General features: G+C 39.7%; 1 protein-coding gene across 2 annotated transcripts in view; it reads right to left on the bottom strand.

Annotated features, from left to right (window-relative positions):
• The window catches only part of LOC588274 (eukaryotic translation initiation factor 4 gamma 3), a 44719-nt gene extending 25633 nt beyond the window's left edge, over positions 1 to 19086 (bottom strand). Inside the window, exons 1-10 of one of the 2 annotated variants that reach the window (XM_030987274.1) lie at positions 19003 to 19086; positions 18740 to 18863; positions 7766 to 7841; positions 6206 to 6460; positions 5059 to 5268; positions 3713 to 3815; positions 2744 to 2961; positions 1506 to 2394; positions 1049 to 1155; positions 38 to 488 (exon numbers count right to left, since the gene is read on the bottom strand). In XM_030987274.1, coding sequence (XP_030843134.1) covers positions 38 to 488; positions 1049 to 1155; positions 1506 to 2394; positions 2744 to 2961; positions 3713 to 3815; positions 5059 to 5268; positions 6206 to 6460; positions 7766 to 7841; positions 18740 to 18792 — 2362 coding nt within the window. In that variant the 5' untranslated portion in view covers positions 18793 to 18863; positions 19003 to 19086. The remainder of the gene's footprint in view (positions 1 to 37; positions 489 to 1048; positions 1156 to 1505; positions 2395 to 2743; positions 2962 to 3712; positions 3816 to 5058; positions 5269 to 6205; positions 6461 to 7765; positions 7842 to 18739; positions 18864 to 19002) is intronic. The other variant, XM_030987275.1, reaches the window with a different exon arrangement.
• Positions 19087 to 23702: the final 4616 nt, after the last annotated feature.

Genomic DNA, 23702 nt, shown 5'->3' with positions numbered 1-23702 from the left:
CATGAATCAATCTCCTCAACATCGGTTTCCAAATTACCTTCCCTGTAGGCATACTTCAATTGCATCTTATTGTCCTTAGGATTTGGCTTTCCTTCCTTGTTTTTCGAGTTCTCAGACTCCACATTGTCTGCCTCATTCACGTTCTCCCTGTCCTCCGTTGCGTCAAAGCGATCCGACTTCTCCTCCGTGCCCTGCTTGGCTGGGGCGGCGGGGGTGGTATCCGGCACTACTGCTACCTCCGTTTGCTTCTCGCTCACCGTCACAGACTCTACCTCACTTTTCCTCTTGGCCACATCGCTCTGAGGTGCATCATCAGTCTTTTCCGTGGACCGCTTGTCCTCCTGTGGCTGAGTTGTTGTTTCTTTTGGTTTCTTTGATGAACTAACGTCTTGCACCATTTCTTTTGCGGGTTCCTTCGAGACTTGAGCTTCTGGTTCGAGTTTGACATTTTCTTCTTTTCCAGGATTCTCTTGGCTTGGGGTGGGTTCCTTTAAAAAAAAAAAGAAGAATTTTATATACTTTGTATCGGAATCACATAGAAGGCAAATCTTGGTAATTTTGTAACAATAACAATATTTTATAATGTGATTTACTATTGTGGAAGTACCACATATTAGTTTATATATTATATCATTCATTTGTAAATTTTTATTTAAAATGTGTTACTCTTTTATCAAAATTGAAAAATATCTCAAAATTTCATTCCATAATGCTTGGAATCGATCAATCTCATACAGCATACAGGGACCCGTTTCAAAAAGACTTTTAAAAAATGACAAATGACAAAAATCAGTGACAAATCTGCGGGTAACCAATCTACTAAAAATGCACTGTGATATGTCCCTCCACCCCATACACCTTTGCCTGTATCAAAGCTGTGCTTCACAAGACAAGAACGACAAGAAACAAATCACTGATATAAGCAACTGAAATCCTTGCTTCAGATTTGATAATTTGTCCCAGAATAATAAAGACTGTTGTTATTCACATCACGTTACATGGAAACATTAACCCAACAAAAGGTCGATCTTATTATAACCATTCTCACCTGGACATCGTCCGTCTTGTATGCATCAAATTCATCTGAACCTTTTGTTGTCTTCTTGTCCAGTTCTTGGAACCTCTTCTTTTGACTCTTCTTCTTAATGTCTTTACCTACAACAAAAGCGGACATACACAGAATCAAAATTGTTGTTATAACTTTCCAAGCTATTAAACACAGGGAATACAGGAACTAAACCCAATGGTAAAGGCAGAAACGTGCAGAATAAAGACCGCTATCTAAACACCACTGTCCCCTCCCTCTCCCCTAAGAAAAATGGTTATAATATTCATCATTGTTAGTTTGCTAAAAATTCAAATTGACATAAACATTGCTTTATCATCATTACATCACAGGAAAAAGTCAAGAGATTCATATTTTCACAACTGCTTTCTGTTTGATGCAAGGATGGACAGAAGAAATGAAATAAACACCATGAGATGAGATTTTTTTTAAATCTTACTTTCTTGAGGGGTAGCAGTGGCCTCCTGGCTCTCTGGCTGAGGAACTGCAGGTGCTGGCATTGCCTGTTGCACTGCTGGATTATTTGCACTTGTTTGTTTGGAGCTATCATCCACTTGTTTAGGGTTTGATTCTGCCGTCGGTTGTACCGGTGCGGGCACTGCAGCACCAGCAGGAGCATCCGGTTGTTCTGGTGGGGATGCCTTCTCTGCAGCGGATGCAATGTTTGCACTGGCAAGTTCATGTTTGGATGGTGCTGCTGCTGCTTCTTGGACAGAAGCAGCTTGCACAATGGCTGGGGGACCTGCTGGAGGAGTAGCAGCAGCTGCTGGCACTGGGGCGGGATTCTGAGGGGGTGGAACAGCCGCTGCGACAGGCATTGCTTCAGTCGGCACCTGCTGCATCTGCACAGGAGCTTTGCTAGGTACAGGTGCTGGTACTGCTGCCGCTGTCTGCGGGACAGGCCTCTGGGGCTGGACAGCCTCTGCCACAGGTGTCGCAGCCACTACCGTGTTCTGTACTCCTTCTGGCACTGTTGGCTCTGCTGGCCGACTTGGAAGCTGTGCCACCACCGGTGCAGCACCCGGGGCAGGAACCTGGCCAGCTACCACAGGAACAGGCTGCTCTCCAGGCCCAACAGGCATGACTTGCACCTGTTGCCCTGGTGGCTGCATTGCTAGTTGCTGTGGTATAGGTTGTGGCATAGGTTGTGGTACTGGTGGCTGTTGTTGAGGTGGCTGCTGTTGCTGAGTCTGTGGTTGTTGAGGTGCTGGCTGTGGAGGTACTCTGTGGGGTTGTGATAGATCAGACTCTGGGAGATCACTAGCGACCATTGCAACTTTAGATGCAAATTGGGCCTGTATCCTCTTTGCATCCTCACTTGAAGTTGACTGGAAAAAGAGTGATTAAAATATTCATAAATCACTTGAAAATGTAGAATTCAACCGATATAAATTGAATATATTCAAATATCAATACAAATTAGGCTTATGGTCTATTCCATAACACTGACATACACTGAGTAACTAAATAACTAAATCCAGTGTACTCGTTTACAAGGCTTACAAGGTGGGGTCGGAAATACATGGGGGTTTACATTTAAATTTCACAGATATACGTGACATATTCATAATTCCTGCAAAGTTTTACAGAATTTGATGTTGGCTGCCAAAGGGATACACTACCTTTAACACCATTGTTCAATATATGGGTTCCCTCGAAAAAGAAACCAATTCTTACCACTGGTGGAGTGACATTTGCACTTGAACGACCTGAATGAGGAGAGCTAGATCTGGACGTATCACGCAGTATCGTGTCTGTCACGTCTTGCATTGTGGAGGGGTCCTGTATGCGTATAATGCTCTTCTTAGTCCTCTCTCGAGGCTCTGCTCTGGTGGGGGTAGGAGCTTGTGTGGTTAACGGCTGCCTGGGAGCAGTTTGTGTCGGATTCAACCATACTGAGAAATAAGACAAACAATGGAGATGCAATTAAATACACCAAGGTGAAACACTTCTCAAACAAAGCATGTATAAACATCATGGTAACAAATAGTTTCATCTTATATTTTTGAAAGTACAGAAGATTATCTTTGCAAATTGTTAAATACAGATTGAACATGAACATTCTCAAATTCTCCTCTGGTTTACAACAGTGCAGTATATAACAAAGAATAAGGTGTGACATTGTTTGGTTCTACACTTTTTTGAAGTGGGGCTGTAGCATGATGAAACTACGTGTCTTTCCCGTGGCCTAATTGAGGGCCAATCTGGTATAATACGACTACGGACAACGCGACCACAGTAGGCCTACTTATTCACGTGCATGCAACATCAGCGAAACCTAAGCGTGAGGAGAACTTTAGTTTGTTTTGCGAACGCTGGCGCACGCTGACCCAGTCAATCAGGTCCATTAGTTTACTTGCAGTTGTCCAAAAGAAGACATAGATGGCGTCAACCAGTATTTCCCATGCTACAGCCCGTTTAATATAACCTAGCTTAGAAGAGTAAAGACAAAAATTTGCTTTAGCTTAGATGCGTCATTGTAAAGAATCATGGCAGGAATCAAGTTTCTACAAAAATACTGTTTCCATGTTCATGGGAGAAGTGGGCTGGATGGTAACCGCCCAATGTCACCCCTTCCCTTCCATGAGGGCTAAAAAGTTCATATTCCGTTTAATCACTTCAACAAACAGATTTTGTTAAACTAACCTTGTTGTTGTGGAGATGTGCTGTAGTATTGAGCTTGGGTCGGCTGATATACCTGTTGTTGATATGGTTGTTGAAACGATCTGTGTGCTGCTGCCATCGGATGCTAATGGAAAAGCATATATCAAGATTACTTTTTTTAATGTAGGATTTTAAGAGTTTCATTAAAGGTACTATGTCCCATTTGCAGGCCAAAAAAATGAAAAAGTTAAAATTCCAACTGCATTTAAAAAAAAATACTAATTTAGAACTTCCCTAAAAAGGTGGGGCTTGAAAATGTCTTCAAGTGGGAAAATAACGACTATTAGTTGTCAAATTGATTTTAGGGCTATAGAGCCCAAAAGTAATAGTCTTGATTTTCAGACAATTGTACCGAATGGTCATACGTTTTATGCTGCGCAAAGATTCAATCAGTTTAATCTTGGCCATCACAAGAAGTGGGTTATTGATGTAGACAAATGCTCATGTACCCTTTACAACTCTTTTCATGTATGTTATTACCAAAGAAGAAAAAAAAATCCAGTCAGTCACTCAATAGTGTCTGACAGTGAAGTCTAGCAAGTTAACGGGTTTCCTTGCATAATTTGAATATGAGGACACTGCTAACGTTTAAATTCAACAGATAGGACATACATGACATATTCATAATTCCTGCAAAGTTCTACATAATTTAAGGTTGGCTGCAAAAGGGACATAGTACCTTTAAGAGATCTCATATTTCAAATTTTAATTCACGTACATCTTTTTTTGGTCCGATTTATTTCAAAGGGTTGGATTGTCCTTTAATTAAATAGTCAGATTTTAAGACCCTTGTACTGAATGGTCCTACGTTTTTTTGTGCTGCGCAAAGATTAAATCAGCTTAATTTTGGCCATTACAAGAAGTCGATTATTGATGTGGACAAATACTCAAAGAAAAAAAGATGCCAGTCGGTCACTCAATAGAGTCTGACAGTGAAGTCTAGTAAGTAAACAGGTTTCCTCGCATAATTTGAATACTAGGACACTGCTAACGTTTATATTTCACAGATAGAACATACCTGACATTCAGAATTCCCGCAAAGTTCTATAGAATTTGATGTTGGCTGCAAAAGAGATACACTACCACCAGTTGTGAAATGGGCATTGCCCTTGTTGTGATGTGCTATCTCCAAATATCATAGAATTTACACTAAATACGTTAGCCTGTATTCTCATTAAATTCAAACTTGACGCTTGGTTGAAGCTGTTGTCCAAAATCGGGTATAACGACACGACCTTAGACCTAGGGTTAGGTTTAACTGAATTAATACAAGACAGCCCATTGACGTTCTTTTATTCAAACTAGGAATGAACGAGGGTATGACTTACCGCTGGCACTCCGATAATATACTGTGGATTGCCTTGCTGCATGTACTGTCCTGACGCTACAGCGGCGGCAGCATTGGTTTGCATAATCTGCGCTGTGTTGGCGCCTTGCTGGGTGGCCGGAGGGTGCTGTTGCATCCCTGGCTGCTGCATGCCCTGCATCTGAGCTTGGCTCTGGTGACGCACCGAATACACAGGCTGTGGTATTTGTTGCTGGAATGCAAGCAAGGAATTGAACAGGGTTAGACATTGGATTGGGTTACAGGTGCTCATAGTTTAAAGCCACAAATCAGTCAGTGTCCATGTGTGTTGTATCATGATTCACTTACACACCAGGGGTGCAGGGAGCACGAACAAAAAAGGGTTCTTTTTTCCTCAACCCCTCCCCCCCCCCCCCCCCCTTGAGTAAAAAAAAAAAGGATTCGGGGGGAAAAAATGGCATCTAACAAAATCCCCCCCCCCCTCCCCCCTCTTTAGAGTAAGAAAATTGGGGGAAAATTGGGTTATTATCAGGCCTGACACACATGTCTTGGCAGCGAACATGTTGTCCCACCAGAAAATAAATCAGCTGGCCTTCATATTTCGAGGGTGAGGAAAGTTTGCATTACACAAGACCCGTCATTCTGGCTCAATCAGTTCAATTTTGATAATTTTGTAGTAATACTATATTTTTTTTCACTCTATAAATGACCCTGTGATCTTTCACCTTTGATCTTGTACACCTAAATTCTAATCAGTTCATCGTTCCATTTCATTCCATTTCGTTTATTTCCATTTCCAACAAAATAAATAAAGTACATGGAATTGCATTGTACATAGTAAAACAATGAAACTTAACAACATATTTGTAATTGGTCCACAGTGTACAATAGGCATATAAAACAGGTTGGTCATACCCATTGCATACACACTTGAGTCAAATCGAGCTTGAATTTCTTTGGCGCTTTTAAAATTATAGCAGTAATGAGATGTTTCGGGGTATTTTTAAACAACCACTCATACACCTAAAATCTGATTGCATCATCCTTGCATGCTCATACATTACAAATTTAAAAAATAATTAAATACAAGTAAACATTAAAAGAGAAATAAAAATAAAGAAATATATTTTGAGGGCTGAATCTCTCTCGGATCATTTGGTTGTTTTTACCTGGTATCCTCGCGGCAGTGCTTGCCGAGCCCCCTGCTGGAAGCGCACTTGACCCATGTTCATCATGGGGGGTGCGCCAGGGTTGGCCTGGTTTGGTAGAATCCCCTGCTGCTGGGGTGACGCGGCCATGGCAGGCCGGCTCGGAGCCCCTTGCTTGTTCATGTCATGGGTGAGTGTATTGACAGCCACTGGGCTGACCGAAGGGGATGGAATACGTGGGCTCTGCGACGGTACAGGGTGTTGGGGCCGTGGTGCCTGGAGAAGAGAGACAAACATGTGCAAAGTAATCATTATCATTTTGTCCATGTGAACTTTAACTGGGTGGTTCATGCTGGAATTGCAGGAGCCCGTTTCCCCGAGCCCCCCCCCCCCTCGCGGCTGACTTAGGACTTTAGCTTTACATTGTTTTATACTATCGTATAAATTATTGCTGCTGTGTTTTATTTTTTTTGTTTTGTTTTTTAGTTTTTTCTTTTTGTTGTAACTGTAATTTCTCCTATGATTGTTTGTAAAAATGTGATTATGAATGATCAATAAAAAAAAATTAAAAAAACTTTAACCATTACTTACTAGAAGCATATAAGTCTTTGGTTAAAGCCCCACTGTCCTACTAGTAGCTACTTGCTCCCTCTATATAGAAAACTTCCCCAGTCGGTGCCTGTTGGTTCCCCATGATCCTCTTTTCCTTATGTTAGTTGAGAGCTGAGTTAATGAGATAGCCACCTGTCAGTGACCTCTCTGTGTGGTCTAATCCCTACTGGCCCAGTAGTATTGACAGTCTTTAAAAGAATTTTTTTTTGAAAGTGCCATTCCTAAAGTGCCTAATACAATTTTTTCTTTGAGATAAAACATTATCTGCCAAGTGTTCACGTGATTTTATTTGTATTTACTAGGTTTGAGAGCTGAGGAGAGAATATCCAACAATGCAAAAATGCACATTCACACAAACAAAATCCTATTGTTTTTGTCTCAGCATGAACCTGTACTCCTGAGGGTCGACTATGAATGGGTCTAAAATAAGAGGCTTTAAATTGTGTCTAGAAAAACAAAAAAAATGAATTGTGTCTAGAAAAACAAAACATAACCACACCAAAAAAAAATGAGAGTTGAAAATCCACAATAATCTTAATCCTACACGTAGATAGGTGGCCTAAGTTGAACAAAATGTTCAAAGATTGTCTCTTCTCTGCTACTTCTGACATCACATGTGAACTTTCTTGCTTACAAATGTCTCTGAATGAAACTGAGCATAATACCGGTGTGTTGGCTCAGTCAGTAGAGCATCAGCCTTACGACCGGGAGGTCGTGGGTTCAAACCCTGGACGTTAAGACGTTAAAAGACGGGAGTTGCTGCTACCTTGTTTGGCGTTCAACAATAAGGGATAGAGCATCGTTGATCTGGCGCTGCTCAGTGGCTGCCGGGCTCACAATCAATTGGGCAAAAAGAATTCCCATTTTCAGTTTAACTTATTAAAATTTGGAGTGGACTTTAAAAGATTATTATTATTATTAATATCATTATCATTAATATGTACAGAAACCAGGAAAATGGATGCCTACCTGTTGTGGCATGAACCTCGGTTGTGGACGAGTCCCTATTTCGTCCGGCCTCGGTTGCTGAGGATAGCGGATCCTTCTAACACAATATGAAGTTAAGGAAACATTATAGTGCAATCTTCAGCCAAAAATAGGCCTCATGTTATGACTCAATAGAGATATTACTCATTGTTATTACCGTATTTGCCGGCGTAAAGGCCGCACCGCCGTATAGGCTGCACCCCCAACTTTGACATTTCGTAGAGGAAAAAAAAAAACTACAACAAAAAAAAAAAAAAAGAGAAAAAAAAAAAGAAAAAAAAAAAAAAAAAAACGGACCAAACAAAATGATCGTAATTTTCTTGTAGAACACTCTTTTTTTTTTACAAACTATACCAAATTCATCAATATTCTTATAAATCAACAAGAAGTTAACCTCAAAAATGATCATAATTTAGCAGATCTTCATCGACTTTTAAGCTAGTACTGTATCGTACGCAGATTTGGTATCCTACAATACCCCTTCCTCGATGTGCGGTGTAATCCGAAATAGCATTTTCGACCTGCGCAGTTGCGTTGCGCGGCAGCTAGCTCCGTAAGTAACGGCCTGTCCCTTTGTTTACTTTTTGGCGATGCAATGGTATGGACTTAGATCTAGATCTATCGGCAGATTTTATTAGAAAAATAAGTTTTTTCGTCTTCATGTCAACTATGCAACATAAACTTGTCGGTAAGTTATTCTAGAATTGTCCTGTACCGTTGTCTAGTCATGCTACCGTTCCTATAGTCCCATACGTGCAAATGGACGTGATGTTTTGACCGCTGAATTTTGTTGTTGTTGCGTATACGCCGCACCCCGACTTTTTGATTTTTTCTCACCCGAAAATACTGCGGCCTTTACGCCGGAAAATACGGTAGGTTTATTGCTAAAGATAGCCCATTGTGTACATGTAGTCTCTCTACAATGAGATCATTACACACAAGGCATGGAAGCAGAAATCAGCAGCAGCCCCCCCCCCCCCCTCAAACAAACCAAACACACACAAAAATAAAAAGTAAAACAAAGTGAAACAAATTTAAACAAATAAAAAAGAAACTTAACATTAAATTATTGAGTGAATATTGAAAATCAAGTATAATCCATTGTTATATTGAACACAGTAACTCTTTATTTGTCTCAGAAACATACACTTAGAAGTACATAAAAATTACTTATTATTAGCTCATTATTACATAATTGTATGAAATTGTAATTCATGAGAGACCAACTGTACATCTTGACATCAAGATTGACCATTAAAAAATGTTAAGGTTGATTTGATTTAATCATTTTGTACACTCTGTGGCTGAGCTACATGTAGAAGGTGTTTTTGGCAGGCCGTTCATGCTCGCACCATTTACTGGCATTGGTCTATCAAGGGACGTGCAAATCATGGTCACAAATCTACAGAATTAATATTTTTGATAATTAATTATTGAAGGAAGACATTATCTAAAGCTCATAATGGTGAGAGTAACCAGTGGCATGAATGGCCGTATAGTTAAGTCCAACTTAAAGTCAGGGGAAAAAATACACGGGGGCTTGGGGCAAATTCACCCCTCAAAATTTGCATAGAGTTCCATGCAAAACAAATTAAATAGTGCTATTTTCATGCAAGCAGGCTTGAAAAGTGGTCCCTGAAATGTTTAAAATATTTCTTCTTCCCCTGCTTAAAGTTGATCTTAGTCTTTGTGAAACACCCCTATATTGCACAGGAAAAGGGAGAGCAGGTGCCCCTTGGAAGCTCTGCTGAGACGCACTGTATTATGAATAGATGGGCATGAACAACCTCTCCAGGAATGTGTGCTTACATTTACTCCCGGCTATGTTTAGAATCCCCATGGCTAGTCTAAACATTCAGACCTGGCAGGCTGCATTAATTTGATCATTTATGTAATTCAGAAAAAAAATAAAAAAATGTCAGGTTTTGTTCACTTCACTAGCACTTGAAAGGATCTATATTCAAATATAATTTGGAAAAATAGCAACAGAAAAAAAAGAATCCAAAGTAAAAGGTTGTGAACAGTGATGTTATTTCTATATTAATACTACGCAACTTTAAAAAACAAACAAACAAAAAACAACATGAGTCAAATATCTGTTCTACTAAAGAACACAATGCACACTGATCTACCAAATGCATATTTCTCAAATTGTTTGCCAATAAAAGCTGGTATACTACAATAAACCTTCCTCACATGAAATTGCTTGTGATTTCTCACTTGAGCATACAAAAAGCATCTTCAATTAACCATAACCAATGAAATTATGGTGGACCAATCTCATTCATACAGCACTTGGGAAAAACTTCAGCAATACAAGCATTGTGTGCATGTAAGCATACAAAAACATGCACTCAGGGAAACTGTGCACAACAGCCATAAGAATAATGCAGAGTCATTTCCAGTGTGCATGTTCAATGACTGCACATATTTGCCTACTGACTGTAAGAGCAAACATAAACGGTGCTATTTCTAGTACGCACAGTGACAGGTACCAGTTGATACAGCCAGGATATGCATAGAATATGTGTATAGAAATATGGAGCCCATTTCAAGCTGCTAACATGCCAGTGACCTCAAAAGCACCCATAAGGCCTGTTTTCATCAGCTCAACTTTGCCAAATAGCTTGCTATTTCTGATTTAGGAAATAATCCTGAAGTTATAAATCGCGTCTTCATCAGATCGAGACTTGCCTCGAAACTTGAAACTCAAGCTTGAGAAATTCGCTCAATATATTTTGCACAGCATTCGTGCGTAGTGCGAGTCTTCGGGCTGGTGAAAACGCACCAGACAGATAGCGGGATATTTTGCAAACTAGCCCAAAATATCTTGAGATGAAATATCCTGCTAATTGCAACTTCGGGCTGATGAATTCGCAAATTAACTAGATAATTTTTGATCAGGATAGTTCAAATAGCGGGATATTTGGCAATCTGGAGCTGATATAAAGAATAAACAGGCCTTTGGAGGACGTAACATTTACTCTCAAGTTTTGTAAAAAGAGAAAGACCGAAGATAACTTCTTGGTCAAATGATTCTCCTACATTGCTGTTGCTATATTTGAGGGGTCAATGACACTTGCATGAATCCCTTTGTGATAGATGATGAAAGCAAGAGACATTGTTCACTGGGCAGACACAGACACCCACAAGGCATGGACCAGTCATTTAGCAAAAAAAAGCATTACGTGTTGTCAACCAAATGCAGGCATATCATTTACACACTGACTCATCCAAATCAGCTGAACAATAAAAACATTAACAAATTGACCAGGTCAATGGTCAATTTACCCCTATTTAACCTCGACACAACTTCTACAATTCATTTCAAATTTCTAAGGATTTATTCCTCATGGAAAGTATAATAAAGAGAATATTTATGGGAAATTTGATAATAGAAATTATTTTTGTGCCCCCCCCCCCCTCCAATCTAGAATTATTTTCTAAAGCAAATGTTGTGAAAATAAAATATCAAAACATTTGAATTTAAGCAACAATACATGATATCTGTCCAGCTCCATATGATCCTCAATTACATGGCCCCTTAACTAAACAATATGTCATGGAGAGTCTACATGTATTACCTGGCCAGATGAAAGATGGCTTAAAGAAGACATGGCATGCTAATTATGTTGGCTAATGTCTTGTCATCAACATATGTCTTTCTAAGATTTTAACTTCCAATAAACAGGCACATGTAAGAGAGAGAGAGAGAGAGAGAGAGAGAGAGAGAAAGAGAGAGAGAAAGAGAGAGAGAAAGAGAGAGAGAGAGAGAGAGAAAGAGAGAGAGAAAGAGAGAGAGAGAGAAACACACACTAACACACACGACAAAGATAGAGAGAGACAGAGAGACAGACACAGGAATAGAGATATAGAGAAATTCAGTTTAGATTACTATGCGTACATCAACGTTGCTTCAGTAAGAGGCTGGTGGCACTCAAGGTAACCCCTGCTTGGAGGTAATTTAGTATGCACGAGCAATCCGGCGGGTTGTTAATATATGTTACCAGTCTACTAGCTAGGCACACTCATACTACAGGAAATGCATGGATTATGCAGTGCTCAACGGAGCATCACACTGCCACATGTGCCAAGATCAGAGACGTACATGTATAGAACTCCCATATGGCTACTCTGAATTTGTAATGCATACATTTAACTGCATGTCATTAGACCAGCATTTTTGAAGATCCACATGCAGTTCTTGTCAAAATGTCTCAAGTGAACCAGTCAGAAACCCTCTCAGTCTCAGGATTCTGCAATACGCTTTGAGTGATTATGTATACAGATTTGAATTCTCACTTTTCTGTTTGTATTTCTTATTTAGTTTCATAGTCATGATTAAATTGGCCTTGAACCTTACTTTGCTTTTGAAATCCATTGCACAAATATTTTCAGAAAAAGGCTTTCAGGCATTAATCCATCAAATGGGGGAAACTGCTTGCACCATACATGCATATCATTGGACTCATGCCACTACTGTCCGTAGTCCTACATGACCTACAAAAATCGAACACATTGAAGGTATTTTGCACATCTGGAGACAAACTTGCACTTTGATTGGGAGGTTGTTAATACATGTATGTCACTGTTGACAAGAGCTGTCTTATTTTATATCATAAATTTCACATGTCCTCGAACAGACTTGCTTACATGTTAAAATGCTAGAGCTCAAATTTGTCAATCTTTTCACAAGTATCTTTCAAAAATACTAGGGAGAACATGGGAAAAGTAAAAATATCTTCTCATCCACACACTCCCTTGAAGCCCATTGCTTTTGGGTGAAAATCAGACTTATAGAAGTCAGATGAAGTAATAACGTTTTGTTATCAAATACAGAATCAGGCAATCGTTCATCACCATTACTGTACATGTGATGGTCAGAGAAGGGGTGGGTGTCTCCCCCCCCCCCCCCCTCCTTTCCGAAAATCCCTATATAATCACGTATCAGCATTCTGCCATCGGATCCTTTGGCAGTACCCCTTTTATTTCTGCTACTTGTCAAGTTCTATTTCCTTGATTTCAATGAATTATGCTGCTATAGCTTGTGTGCATCCCTTTGACCTACCTTGTAATGTACATGTAGATCATACAGTATTCTATTGCACAAAGATAAACATTTAAAGATATTATACAGGAGTACATGTACATAAACTGTATGTACTACTGTATAATATCTTTCCATGTTTATCTTTGAGCAATAGAATACTGTATGATCTACAGAACACAGTAGGTCAAAAGGATGCACACATACTTTCCTAATGCACCCTCACCCCCCCCCCCCACCCCAGCCCAAGCGGTTTGATGTTTAAATGCGTAACTAAGAGATAAAAGACATCTATACAGTAGGCTTGCGGGTGCACATTGTGTGAGAGAGAGAGAGAGAGAGAGAGAGAGAGAGGATTGAGACATCTAACATATCACTTTAATGTACATGTAAGGTGGTACACATTTAGTTATTTACATAGCATATGGCAACAACAGATTTTTGGTTTCCTTTTTGTCCCTGCCTCCCCTCCCCCCCCCCCCCCCCTGTATCATTCTATGAAAACGGTTCTTATCTACAGCCCACAGGCAAAATATAAAACATTCTTCTTTCCTTATCTTTATAAAGATAATGACCTTGGCAAGGAACTTCCTCTTCCTTGGCCTCCCATGGCAATTTATTACAATCATGGGTGTGGCGCACAAGTCTATCTCGGCATTAATCATTTAAAGGAAGAGAAGAGGAAAAAAATAATTGAATCATTCTTTGTAAAGCTCCGATTTATTATTAGTTTCCCTGTTTTTAAAGATAAACTCCAGTACTGGTAAAAAAAAAAAAATTAATTCTCACAGAATCAAACGAAACTTACACTGAATGTTCAAGATTACAAATAAATGACATGTGCCAAACAATTTTGGAAGAAAATGTATACTGGCTGAGTAATGAGCATAGAAAGACAAGGAAACCAAGGTAGTACCATCCCCGACACCATGTGTGTTGTCCCATATATAGCTTTCTATGTGAGTGTTTGTTACTTTACCAAGACTCGGTCAAATTTATTATGATTTTGATGACTCCAGAACCTTGCAGTGCACACCAATACTTACATGCTACATGATCAACTGTTTCTGATCCTTTCACACCTTTTCTTTCACAATGCAATCGCATTACCAGTACTAAAGTTTAGCTTTAATGATGAAATAAATAAATGCAGGCCCCTTGAAGCATGAAGTGATGTCTATTGTCTATATTGCAGAGTTTATTATGGTCATAAAGTGCACTAACCCACAACAAACTTAGTATGAAAAGTTGCTATCATTCGACACTTGATTACAAATATATTGGACAACCACCCTGTACTGTGGGTAGATAAGTGCCAAGACATGTCAGTAGGTGTAACAAGGTAAAGGACACTTAGGGTGCGTTTATTGACCAAATTTTTGCCTAGAATCCGGTTTCTGAAACGTCTTTCAGGCAAATTTAGAAGGTGATAAACGCAAAGCCTTTTTTAAAGGTCTTTAGATATGGGCATACATTTGTATCTAAAAACGCAACAAGGTATGTTTTGAATGTGACATACAGCCAGAATCACGTTTCTGAGGGTGCATTAAATGGGTCTTGCCACTAGATATGTACAGTACATATCGTACCCCACTATCATACCCTACTATCGAACCCCACTATACGAAAGTGATTTGCGGGATGTCGCGTTTATCGTCTCTTCACGATTCAAAATAAAGGCCATGTGTCTGCGCAGCTGTTTTGCGCCGTTTGATCCGGGAAGCAGAAAGTTTCTCGGAGGTCAACTACACACACATGCTTGTACACAACACATGGCGCGCTAGCCTCCGAACCGGAAATTAACCTGGGAAGGTCGGATTTGTATGTGGGGTTCAAAACAGCTTTGCGTTTATCATCTCTCAGAAACGTGATTCTGGCTGTATGTCACATTCAAAACACACCTTTTGTGTCTTTAGATATGCCCATATCTAAAGCCCTTTAAAAAAGGCTTTGCGTTTATCACCTTCTAAATTTGCCTGAAAAACATTTGAGAAGCCTGATTCTAGCCAAAAATTTGGTCAGTAAACGCACCCTGAGAGATGATAAATGCAAATCTTTCAGTCTTATGGGCTTTCAAGTAAAAGTTTACTAGAGAGCTGTTGATTTGTACGACCAACTTGATCTACATGTACAGATGTACATTGAACGATGTCAAACAGGCACCAAGATCTTCTGCGCATGCATCAATTTGAGGATTACTTCATTGGCTGGATCTAATACAATCACAGTTATATGTGTTGTGGTGAAACTTCAGAGTTGGTCACAGAATCAAAATGGTTTTGTGAACAGGCCAGTGCTGCCAAGTTGCAATATCAAACAATTTTTTTTTTGTAAGACATCACAATGATTTGACACCGAATCCTAACCTAAAAGTGCTACTGCAGACAGAAAATTATTTCTTACTCTGACACACACACAATTAGCAACATACAAGAAAAAAAACCAAAACATCTCTAACAACAAAAGAAAAAAAACCAAACTAGAGACTAGACTTCTAGACTCAAAAGAATTTAACTATAAAAGTTCTTCAGAAGTCTAGTTCAACTACTAGTAGGGTGTCTTTTTTTAGATTTTTCAACTTTCAATTTTTCCTTTTGAACCATTTTTAACCATTATGGTTGGATAATTTAAAGTTGCTCGAGCGTGGGTATATAGAGGGCAGCACACGGACGTACGCACAGGAGCCATTGGCTCTGTGTTATGTAGTGATCGGGAGTGATCGCCAAGTTGCCTACTTCACGAACGACTATATACCCACGCTTAAGCAACTTTAAAAGATCAACTACTCAAAGGAACACACTTCCAATTTTAAGACTCACCAATGTTTCTATCAAAAGATACAGCTCCCCAAAATCTAGAAAATATTTGACTACTTTTTGTCCAGGATGGAAAAAAAATTGGTACCACTGAGTTATCAATATTGCTCAACAGCTCTACAACCTGAACAGCTATCTGCATCGCACGTAAGGTAAAGCTTACACATGTTCTTAGCTGCAGAGCTTCTTATGCGCGTTCGGCAAACTCCTCCTCTGTTGTCTTCATTTTGCACCCGCATGCGGGTCCGTTTGCCGAACGAATACACAAACCAACACACACGATCCGAGATTAAGGATCTTCTGCATTCACGAGGATTGTCTTTGTAAACGCGGACCGATGCGTCCTCAAAAAAAAGGATTGTCCGCATTTTCGCACACGTTTCATATTTTTGATCGGCGCGTTGGCGATGCGAAAAAACATATTCTGCAATGATTTTCTTGATGCATTTTACATTGACTTTGTATAGAGACTTTCACATTATGAGCGATAAATAAGATGGACAACCCATAAAAGTTGACGGTAAACTAACCCTGTAAACGATCATCGGATCGGACGCCGATACCGATCTGATCAGGGGTGATTGGATAATAATTTCCGATCGCCGATCAATAAAAATGATCGGAAAAAATTTTCACATTTTTGGCTATCAAATGCTCAAAAAAAAGTCATGGCTGGGATTATTTTGACATTTGGAGTTGTTGTAGACCATGTTTGTTGATATTAGGTGCCTTTTCATGACTTTGAAATTAATAATATTGGTCTAAGAGCAGAGGCAAAACATACGGGCCGCCATCTTTCTTGGATTATAATGTAGGTTTTTTTTTTTTTTTAATGACAAAAATTTTCAAGTTTTTGGCCATCAAATGCTAAAAAAAAAATCATGGCTGGGATTATTTTGTCATTTGGAGTTGTTGTAGACCATGTTTGTTGATATTAGGTGCCTTTTCATGACTTTGAAATTAATAATATTGGTCTAAGAGCAGAGGCAAAACATACGGGCCGCCATCTTTCTTGGATTATAATGTACTGTAGGTATTTTTTTTTTTTTAATGACAAAAATTTTCAAGTTTTTGGCCATCAAATGCTAAAAAAAAAATCATGGCTGGGATTATTTTGTCATTTGGAGTTGTTGTAGACCATGTTTGTTGATATTCAGTTTCATGACTTTGAAATTAATAATATTGGTCTTAGAGCAGAGGCAAAACAGGCGGGCCGTCATCTTGGATTATAATGTAGGTATGCATTATAGCAGCCCGCATGTTTTGCCGATATTTTTAGTCGATCTTCCGATCCGATACCGATCAAAGGTGCGAGGGTGTCGCTCCGATCTTCCGATGCGATCAGAGCCCCAACTTACAGGGTTACGGTAAACTAGGGTTATTTTCTTATGCGGACTCAATTATTCGCATCGCCAGTTGGCGGTTCGGTAACCCGAAACCTGCAGAGCACCGATGAAAACAAAAACGTCCGCGAAAATGCACATGATCCTTCTTTTTGAGGACGATCCTCGTTTTCGGACCAGCTCCCCTACTGTAATGGTGAAAAACGATCCATAAAGAAAATCCTACAATTAGGAAACATATTTGAGTCAAAATTGTGATGCACCATTTCATGAAATTGACGGACCCAGGACACACATTATTTTGCGCACACCGCGATGCAGAATAACGATCTTGTCCCGACTTGCGTGCTGCTTATTAACATTTTTGCCAAGAGTCTAGACTACCTATTTGCGTATTAAATAAAATAAAATGTCATAACTTCTCTAATGACAATTGCATTAAATAATATCACATTAGCATTCAAGATTTATTTTAATTTGACAAAATCAACAAATCATTTGTTGATAAAATTTTTACAGTCTAGATCTACGAAGAAAACAAAACTTATATACAAAAAACCACTGCAACAGTACAAGATTCATTCTTAATTCGACAAAATCAACAGATTATTTTTTTCGTTAAAATTTTACGTAGGTCTACCGTCTAGATCTATCTACGATAATCAAAAACTTAAGTAGAAAAAACCATTTCAAAAGCTGACCAGTCCAAGAATAAGGATCGTCTTCGTAAACGCGGCCGATTCTTATTTTTGATTCGTGCGTTGGCGATGCAAAAAATGGATTCTACAATGATTTTCTTGATGCATTCCTAGGGAAGATGGACAAACCATATAAAAAATAGACAGTGAACTGCGGGTATTTTATCATGCGGAATACCTTTTTCGCATTGCCAGCGCGCAGATCGGGAACCTGAAACCCGCAGAGCGCATAAGAAAAATAAAAGATCATTTCTTTAAGACGCAATTTGACCGCGTTTACGAGGATATCCTCGTTTATGCGGACAATCCTCATTCTCGGACCAGCGTCTCTACTGTTCAACTTCGAATTTCACGAAACCGTAGTTTAGTTTCATGGAAATCCCATGGATCTAAAATGAGTTTCTAATTCTATGCCTATGGGATGTCCACGAACAATATGACAGTTTTGATTATAATTAAATATCTAGGCTAGGCCTATATCATAACACTTCAAGCCAGCAGGCCGGTGTGCGGGCTACGACTTTGCAATTTCAATGCCAATATATTTTTAATGCATTGCCATTGAATGGGCCATGTCATGTCCCATTCACAATGAATGAAGACATGTGCCTCACACACACACAAACAATGTCACTCACTGAAACACCAGTCTCATCAAATTGCAATATTGACTTGTTATCTAACCAAAATATAAGTATGAATGTAATCTGACAATAACATGTATTATTTAGATGTTATAAAGTTGTGATATTCAACAGAACTGCCGCAGGAAATGTAAAAAAACTACAGAGATAAAAACGCCGGTAGTGCACCGGCATTCTCATCTTGCCATTGATCATTACATTTTTTGCACTAAGCTACGTGTACGAACTGCGTAACATGTAACGTCAGTGTGCTATGCAGCAGATTTAGAACACGTATGGTGGGTATAGTTTTCAAAAAGGAAGCTTTTTAATAGTAAATTATGGTGGACACATACCAACAAAACGTTTATAATGCTCACAGCGGGCTGGGCCGGTCATTCATAAACAAAAATAATAAGAAAAGGATACTGTTGTTGTTGGAAATACACGCCTTTCCCCTTCGGTTGATTAGAATAGCTCATGGCAACTTGCAATTAGTACGGTAGTCCCACGTCAGGACCAGCCGTTGTTTACCGTGTTTGGTAGAGATCTCCTGCATAAATAAAGAAAATAACAGCTAAAACAGTTAGCTGAAATATACATCTTTCGAAACATATGCAACACAATATCTAATATGAAGCAATATTCAAGATGAGCATCGATTTCCAAAGAGATACATAAATATCCATTACCTTGTCACGGGTATTTGGAAGGAGACAAAACCCGAAGGCCGAAGGTAGAGGTTCCTGACTTTCGAGGGTAATCGTGTATTTCCGATGGCAATCGGAGGATTGCAATTTTCCTACGATGACGTCATTTTAGTCGGGGTACCCGAAGTAAAAACTCTTGCTCTGCAGCCGTTGTATTATATACTCACGAACTGGGGAAGCGCTCATATTGGAGAGGACTATAATTATAAGCCCAAATGATAGACCCGAGATATATTACCAAAAGGGTTAGATTACAAATAAAAATCATACATTGATTTAATTATGTTGGTAGTTTTAGGGCAAGAGTCGTTGAGAGATTTCGTGAAAAAAAAAAGTAATAAAAGAGGACATAACGGCAAATACTGTAGGCATATATTCCGACTGTATGAACATAATTTGGGCCTATACCCTTGTTCTTACAACATGCACTATGACTCGATAACAGAGGCGGCGCTCCCAGGGGGGGGGGGGGGGGGTCAGTGCACCCCACACTCTTTTTTGTTGGAATACCACAAACGTGCCCCTTCTTCTATCAAAGTTGCCCGTTCCAGTCTTATAAATGCCCTTTTACACATTACTTTGATAAGTGCCTGCCCCGGCTTTAACTCTTTTGATTGTCCTTTTCAAATATGAGAGGTGCCCCTTTTCTCTTTAAAGGACCTCTTCCCTTTGTAAGAAGTGCCCCTTCCCCTTTTAATAAGAGCCCCTTTTATTATGACACGTCCCCTTTCCTTTTCAAATTAGTGCCCTTTTTCCTTCTGATAAGTGCCCCCTCTTCCTGAACCCCTTTCCCTTCTCATAAACACCCCCTCTTCAAGATAAATGCACTATTAACCAAATTTGGTGGGTGTCCCCATTTTGGCTTTGCAAATACCTCTTTTCCATTATCATAAGTGCCCTTTTTCATTTCTTGTGACTGGTCCTTTTGAGATGCGAGAAGTGCCCCATGTTCACCTTTGATAATTGAACTTTTACCCTTGACACGTGTTCCTTTTTCTTTTCTAATAAATGTGCTTTTCGCGTCTGAAAAATGCCCTCTTTTGTTTTTCACACTAACATGTGCCTCTGTTAAAAGCGACTGAGAGCAACTTGTTCTTTAATTTCCTCTAAAGCTCGCCCGCATTCATATTTAAAATAAATTGTGTTCAAAACCCAATCGGGATCGGTTTATTCCTCTTTATAATAATAATTTTTAAAAAAACCTGAATTAAATCACATTAAGAAAAGAAAAGGAGAGTAAACAGGAATTAAATTTCCTAAAACATTCCGCATGCCCCTTTATTTATCAATGGACGATTTTATAATAGCGATACGCGCATAATTTATCGTGGAAATATTGTGAGAGGATGTGAAAGCGTGTATGTTTTTATAATAGGGGTGAGAAGACATGAGCCCCTGAAAACTGGAGTACTGATGGGGGGGGGGGGGCTTGGAGAGCGGGCAGTTGCCCCCTCCCCTAATAAAATTCAAACGTGGTTTATTGCTAATTCGATACCAGCGAATTACAAATGTTGCTATAATAACATGATTTTCTAGGATTTGTTCTCAATTTAAAAAATATAAATTATACTTTTTTATGCGTTTTGGGGAAAGTTACAAATTCTCAAATTTACAGTCAGACCAAAAATATGCTTATTAAAAGCTTTCATGTTAGCGCCTACAAAACGGTGGGACTCGGAGGCTCGAGCCCCCTCACCTATTTGAAAAAGTGTGTTAAAGAAAAAAAGAAAGAAAGAGATAAAGAAAGAATGAGTGACCTGCCAGTGTCACAAATGAGTTATCAAAATATGCTCATCTGACCGTCAGTAAATGCCTCAAAGTTGCATGGGGCTAAAATGCTTATCTGACCGAAATGTAATGCATAAAGCACCTGAGCTTCCGGGGGCTCCGCCCCTTGACCCAACGCCAATTTCCGCTCCACTCGCTTTGCTCGCAACACTCTAACTGAAGATCGTTAATACTCCACTTTGAATAACGTTCCGCGGGGCATGAGGGGTGGATCCAGGGGGGGGGGGGGGGGGGTTCCCGGCACCTCCCTGGCACCAAAATAGCACACCCACAAAAAAAAGGTGGGGGGTGGCTGTTGAGTAAAATAAATTAGAGCTCCATACCCCCCCCCCCCCCCGCTTATTTGGCCTTTGGTCGGCTGAGTCGCTGCTAAATATTTTCTCACGGAATCGGCACCTTTCACGCGCCCCTCCCCATGTAAAACTGCTTCCGGCGCGCCAGCCCCCAACTGCAAAATTATCATGCAAAGAGAGAAACTAAATATTGAATTCATCCCTGATAATGTAATCACAATGTAGGGGTATATACCAATGAGGATTCCCTTTGCATGTGCCCCTTTTTCATAAAGTGCCTTTTGCTTTTAATACTCCCCCCCCCCCTCCTCAATAATTATCAACTGATTAGCTGCAGAATATAATTTGCACCTCGTTGCGGGAAACTGAACAAGCCAGCAAAATATACATAATAGTGCTGACAGTGCTGACAAGCTTGATACAAATGTCAATAAGTTAATTTAGACCGACACGTGTTTACTTTGTCACATCATGAATTCATGACTTGGACTTCATGCATATACTCCGAGATACGTCACAGGTCGTATGCTTCATTTTCCATGTTCTCCTCAGTTTATTTCCCTTAAAAAGGGCACTTCGTGCCTTTAATCAGGGGCACGCAACGGGGAATTCGTTAATGAAGCGGAGATTTCCGAAAGGAATCTGACCAGCAAGCAAGTCGAATTCAACTTTTAAATCCCGTCTGCACTAGTTTGACCAGGGGGGTTAGACCTCCCTGCAAGGTCACTGACAGGTGGTTATCTCATCAAATCAGCTCTCAATTAACATAAGAAAAAGGGGATCATGGGGGACCAACATGCACCGATTAGGCATTGTTTCGCAAGTAGCTATAAGTATTGCAGTGGGGCTTTAAAAAAAAGTACGAGCTTACGTATTATGATAGGTCCACTCGACATCATGAGATAAAATCATAAAATCAAATGAAAAAAAAAGTATTATCTTTGCATACAAACAAACAAACAGACCTGAAGATGAATTGACATAATTTAGATAAATAGTGGTGCCCGGCAGGAGCGGATCCAGCCGGCGACAGGAGGGGGGGGGGGGGGGGGGCCAAATCTTGAGAATTTTTGTTAGCGCCGACTCAGCCGGCCGGGCCGGTGAATAAGCGGGGGGGGGGGGGGGGGGGAGAACACTTTTTTTGTGGAAAAAATTAGCGCCGACTCAGCCGGTCGCTGAATAAGCGGGGGGGGGGGGGGGGGGGGGGGGGTCATTCGAGAGGAGAACCACTAATTTGTTTTGAGGGGGGAGAAAATAGAAAATATATCTAATTTGTTTGTTGTTGGGGGGGCCGCTTTTGTTTTTTGTTTTAAAAAAAAGGTTAAATTTACGTTATTATCCTATTTTTATCATATTATCTATTATCATTTATATTATCCTATTATTTTATCCTATACTATAATCGCTACGTGGATCCGCGCCTGGTGCCCGGAATAGAGGGTTTGTCCCCAAGGCCCCCCCCCCCCCTCCACCTCCACACACACTTGTTTTAAAGTTGGGTGTCATGGCAATGGGGATGACAACAAGTTTCTACCACATTTTAGACAACTACATCAATATAAAGAACCTAATATGGATGAAGAAGCACTGTTGTTGTTACGTATTATTTAATTTAAATGTTGATTTATTTCTCATGCTAGACCTTCAAGATAAAGTGTCATATACGGCGCTAATGGCATCCTAGGCTACATGCACTACTGGATTAAAGCCCCTATCAGAGATTTTTCAAGCCCGTAAAAATGAAGCAGCAAGCCTGAGTTTATGAAAGTGTGTGCACAATTTTAAATCAAAAGACTTGCAGTTTTCTGTCCAAGGGTAAAAGTTAAAGACCTCATAGTGTACACATCAACATACGGGGTGAATAAAACACTACCTCTTTAAGAGTTGCAAAACTCAACCTTGGAAACAAAACTGACTGCAATTTTTGCTAATAATGAATGTTTTCCCACCACACTTTTATGAAATTTTTCAATAACTGTTACAAAAAACAAAAACATTTAGGCACTTTCACAAATGATGGATTATAAGCTACCACCAGAAATCTTTTGTACTTTAATGACAATTCTAATACTTTGCACCTCTTCCAAAGCTTTCTAATAAAGATGAGGCAATAACAAATAATAAATAATGATTATTTATCATCCATAAGTCAAAAGCAATTCAGGTGAATTCCACTAAGGCATATCAAAATGAAGTGTTGCGTTGATTTTGTCAGAAATGATGGGTTACATTAATAAAAGAATTTTTCATCAGTAGGTAAACGTGATTTTTTAATTGTTTAATTAAAAAAAAATATATATATATATTTGAGTCCTGTATCAGAGCAGTAGCAACTGCCGCCACACCAACCCAGCTGCCCTGCCTGTTATACATTTTGAATGAGCTACTTGCACAGTGACTATATACTGCATGTGCTGTCTCTAAATACAGATGGCGCTATATCACTTCTCACGAAACCTCCTGCTCAACGCTCTGTCCCTTTGTCTCTCGATCTGTCTCTCTCTCTGTCTCTCTCTCTGTCTCTCTGTCTCTCTCAAAAAGCAAATTGTATTCCATTTACATTGTCGCTCGTTGAAGCTATATTTGGTTTGAGTGTTGGGG

Source organism: Strongylocentrotus purpuratus, unplaced genomic scaffold (genome assembly GCF_000002235.5).
Source record: "Strongylocentrotus purpuratus isolate Spur 01 unplaced genomic scaffold, Spur_5.0 spur5_scaffold_16, whole genome shotgun sequence".
NCBI lineage: Eukaryota > Metazoa > Echinodermata > Echinoidea > Camarodonta > Strongylocentrotidae > Strongylocentrotus > Strongylocentrotus purpuratus.
The sequence above is the reverse complement of the archived record's forward strand: the minus strand, read 5'-3'. Positions and strand labels throughout refer to the sequence as shown.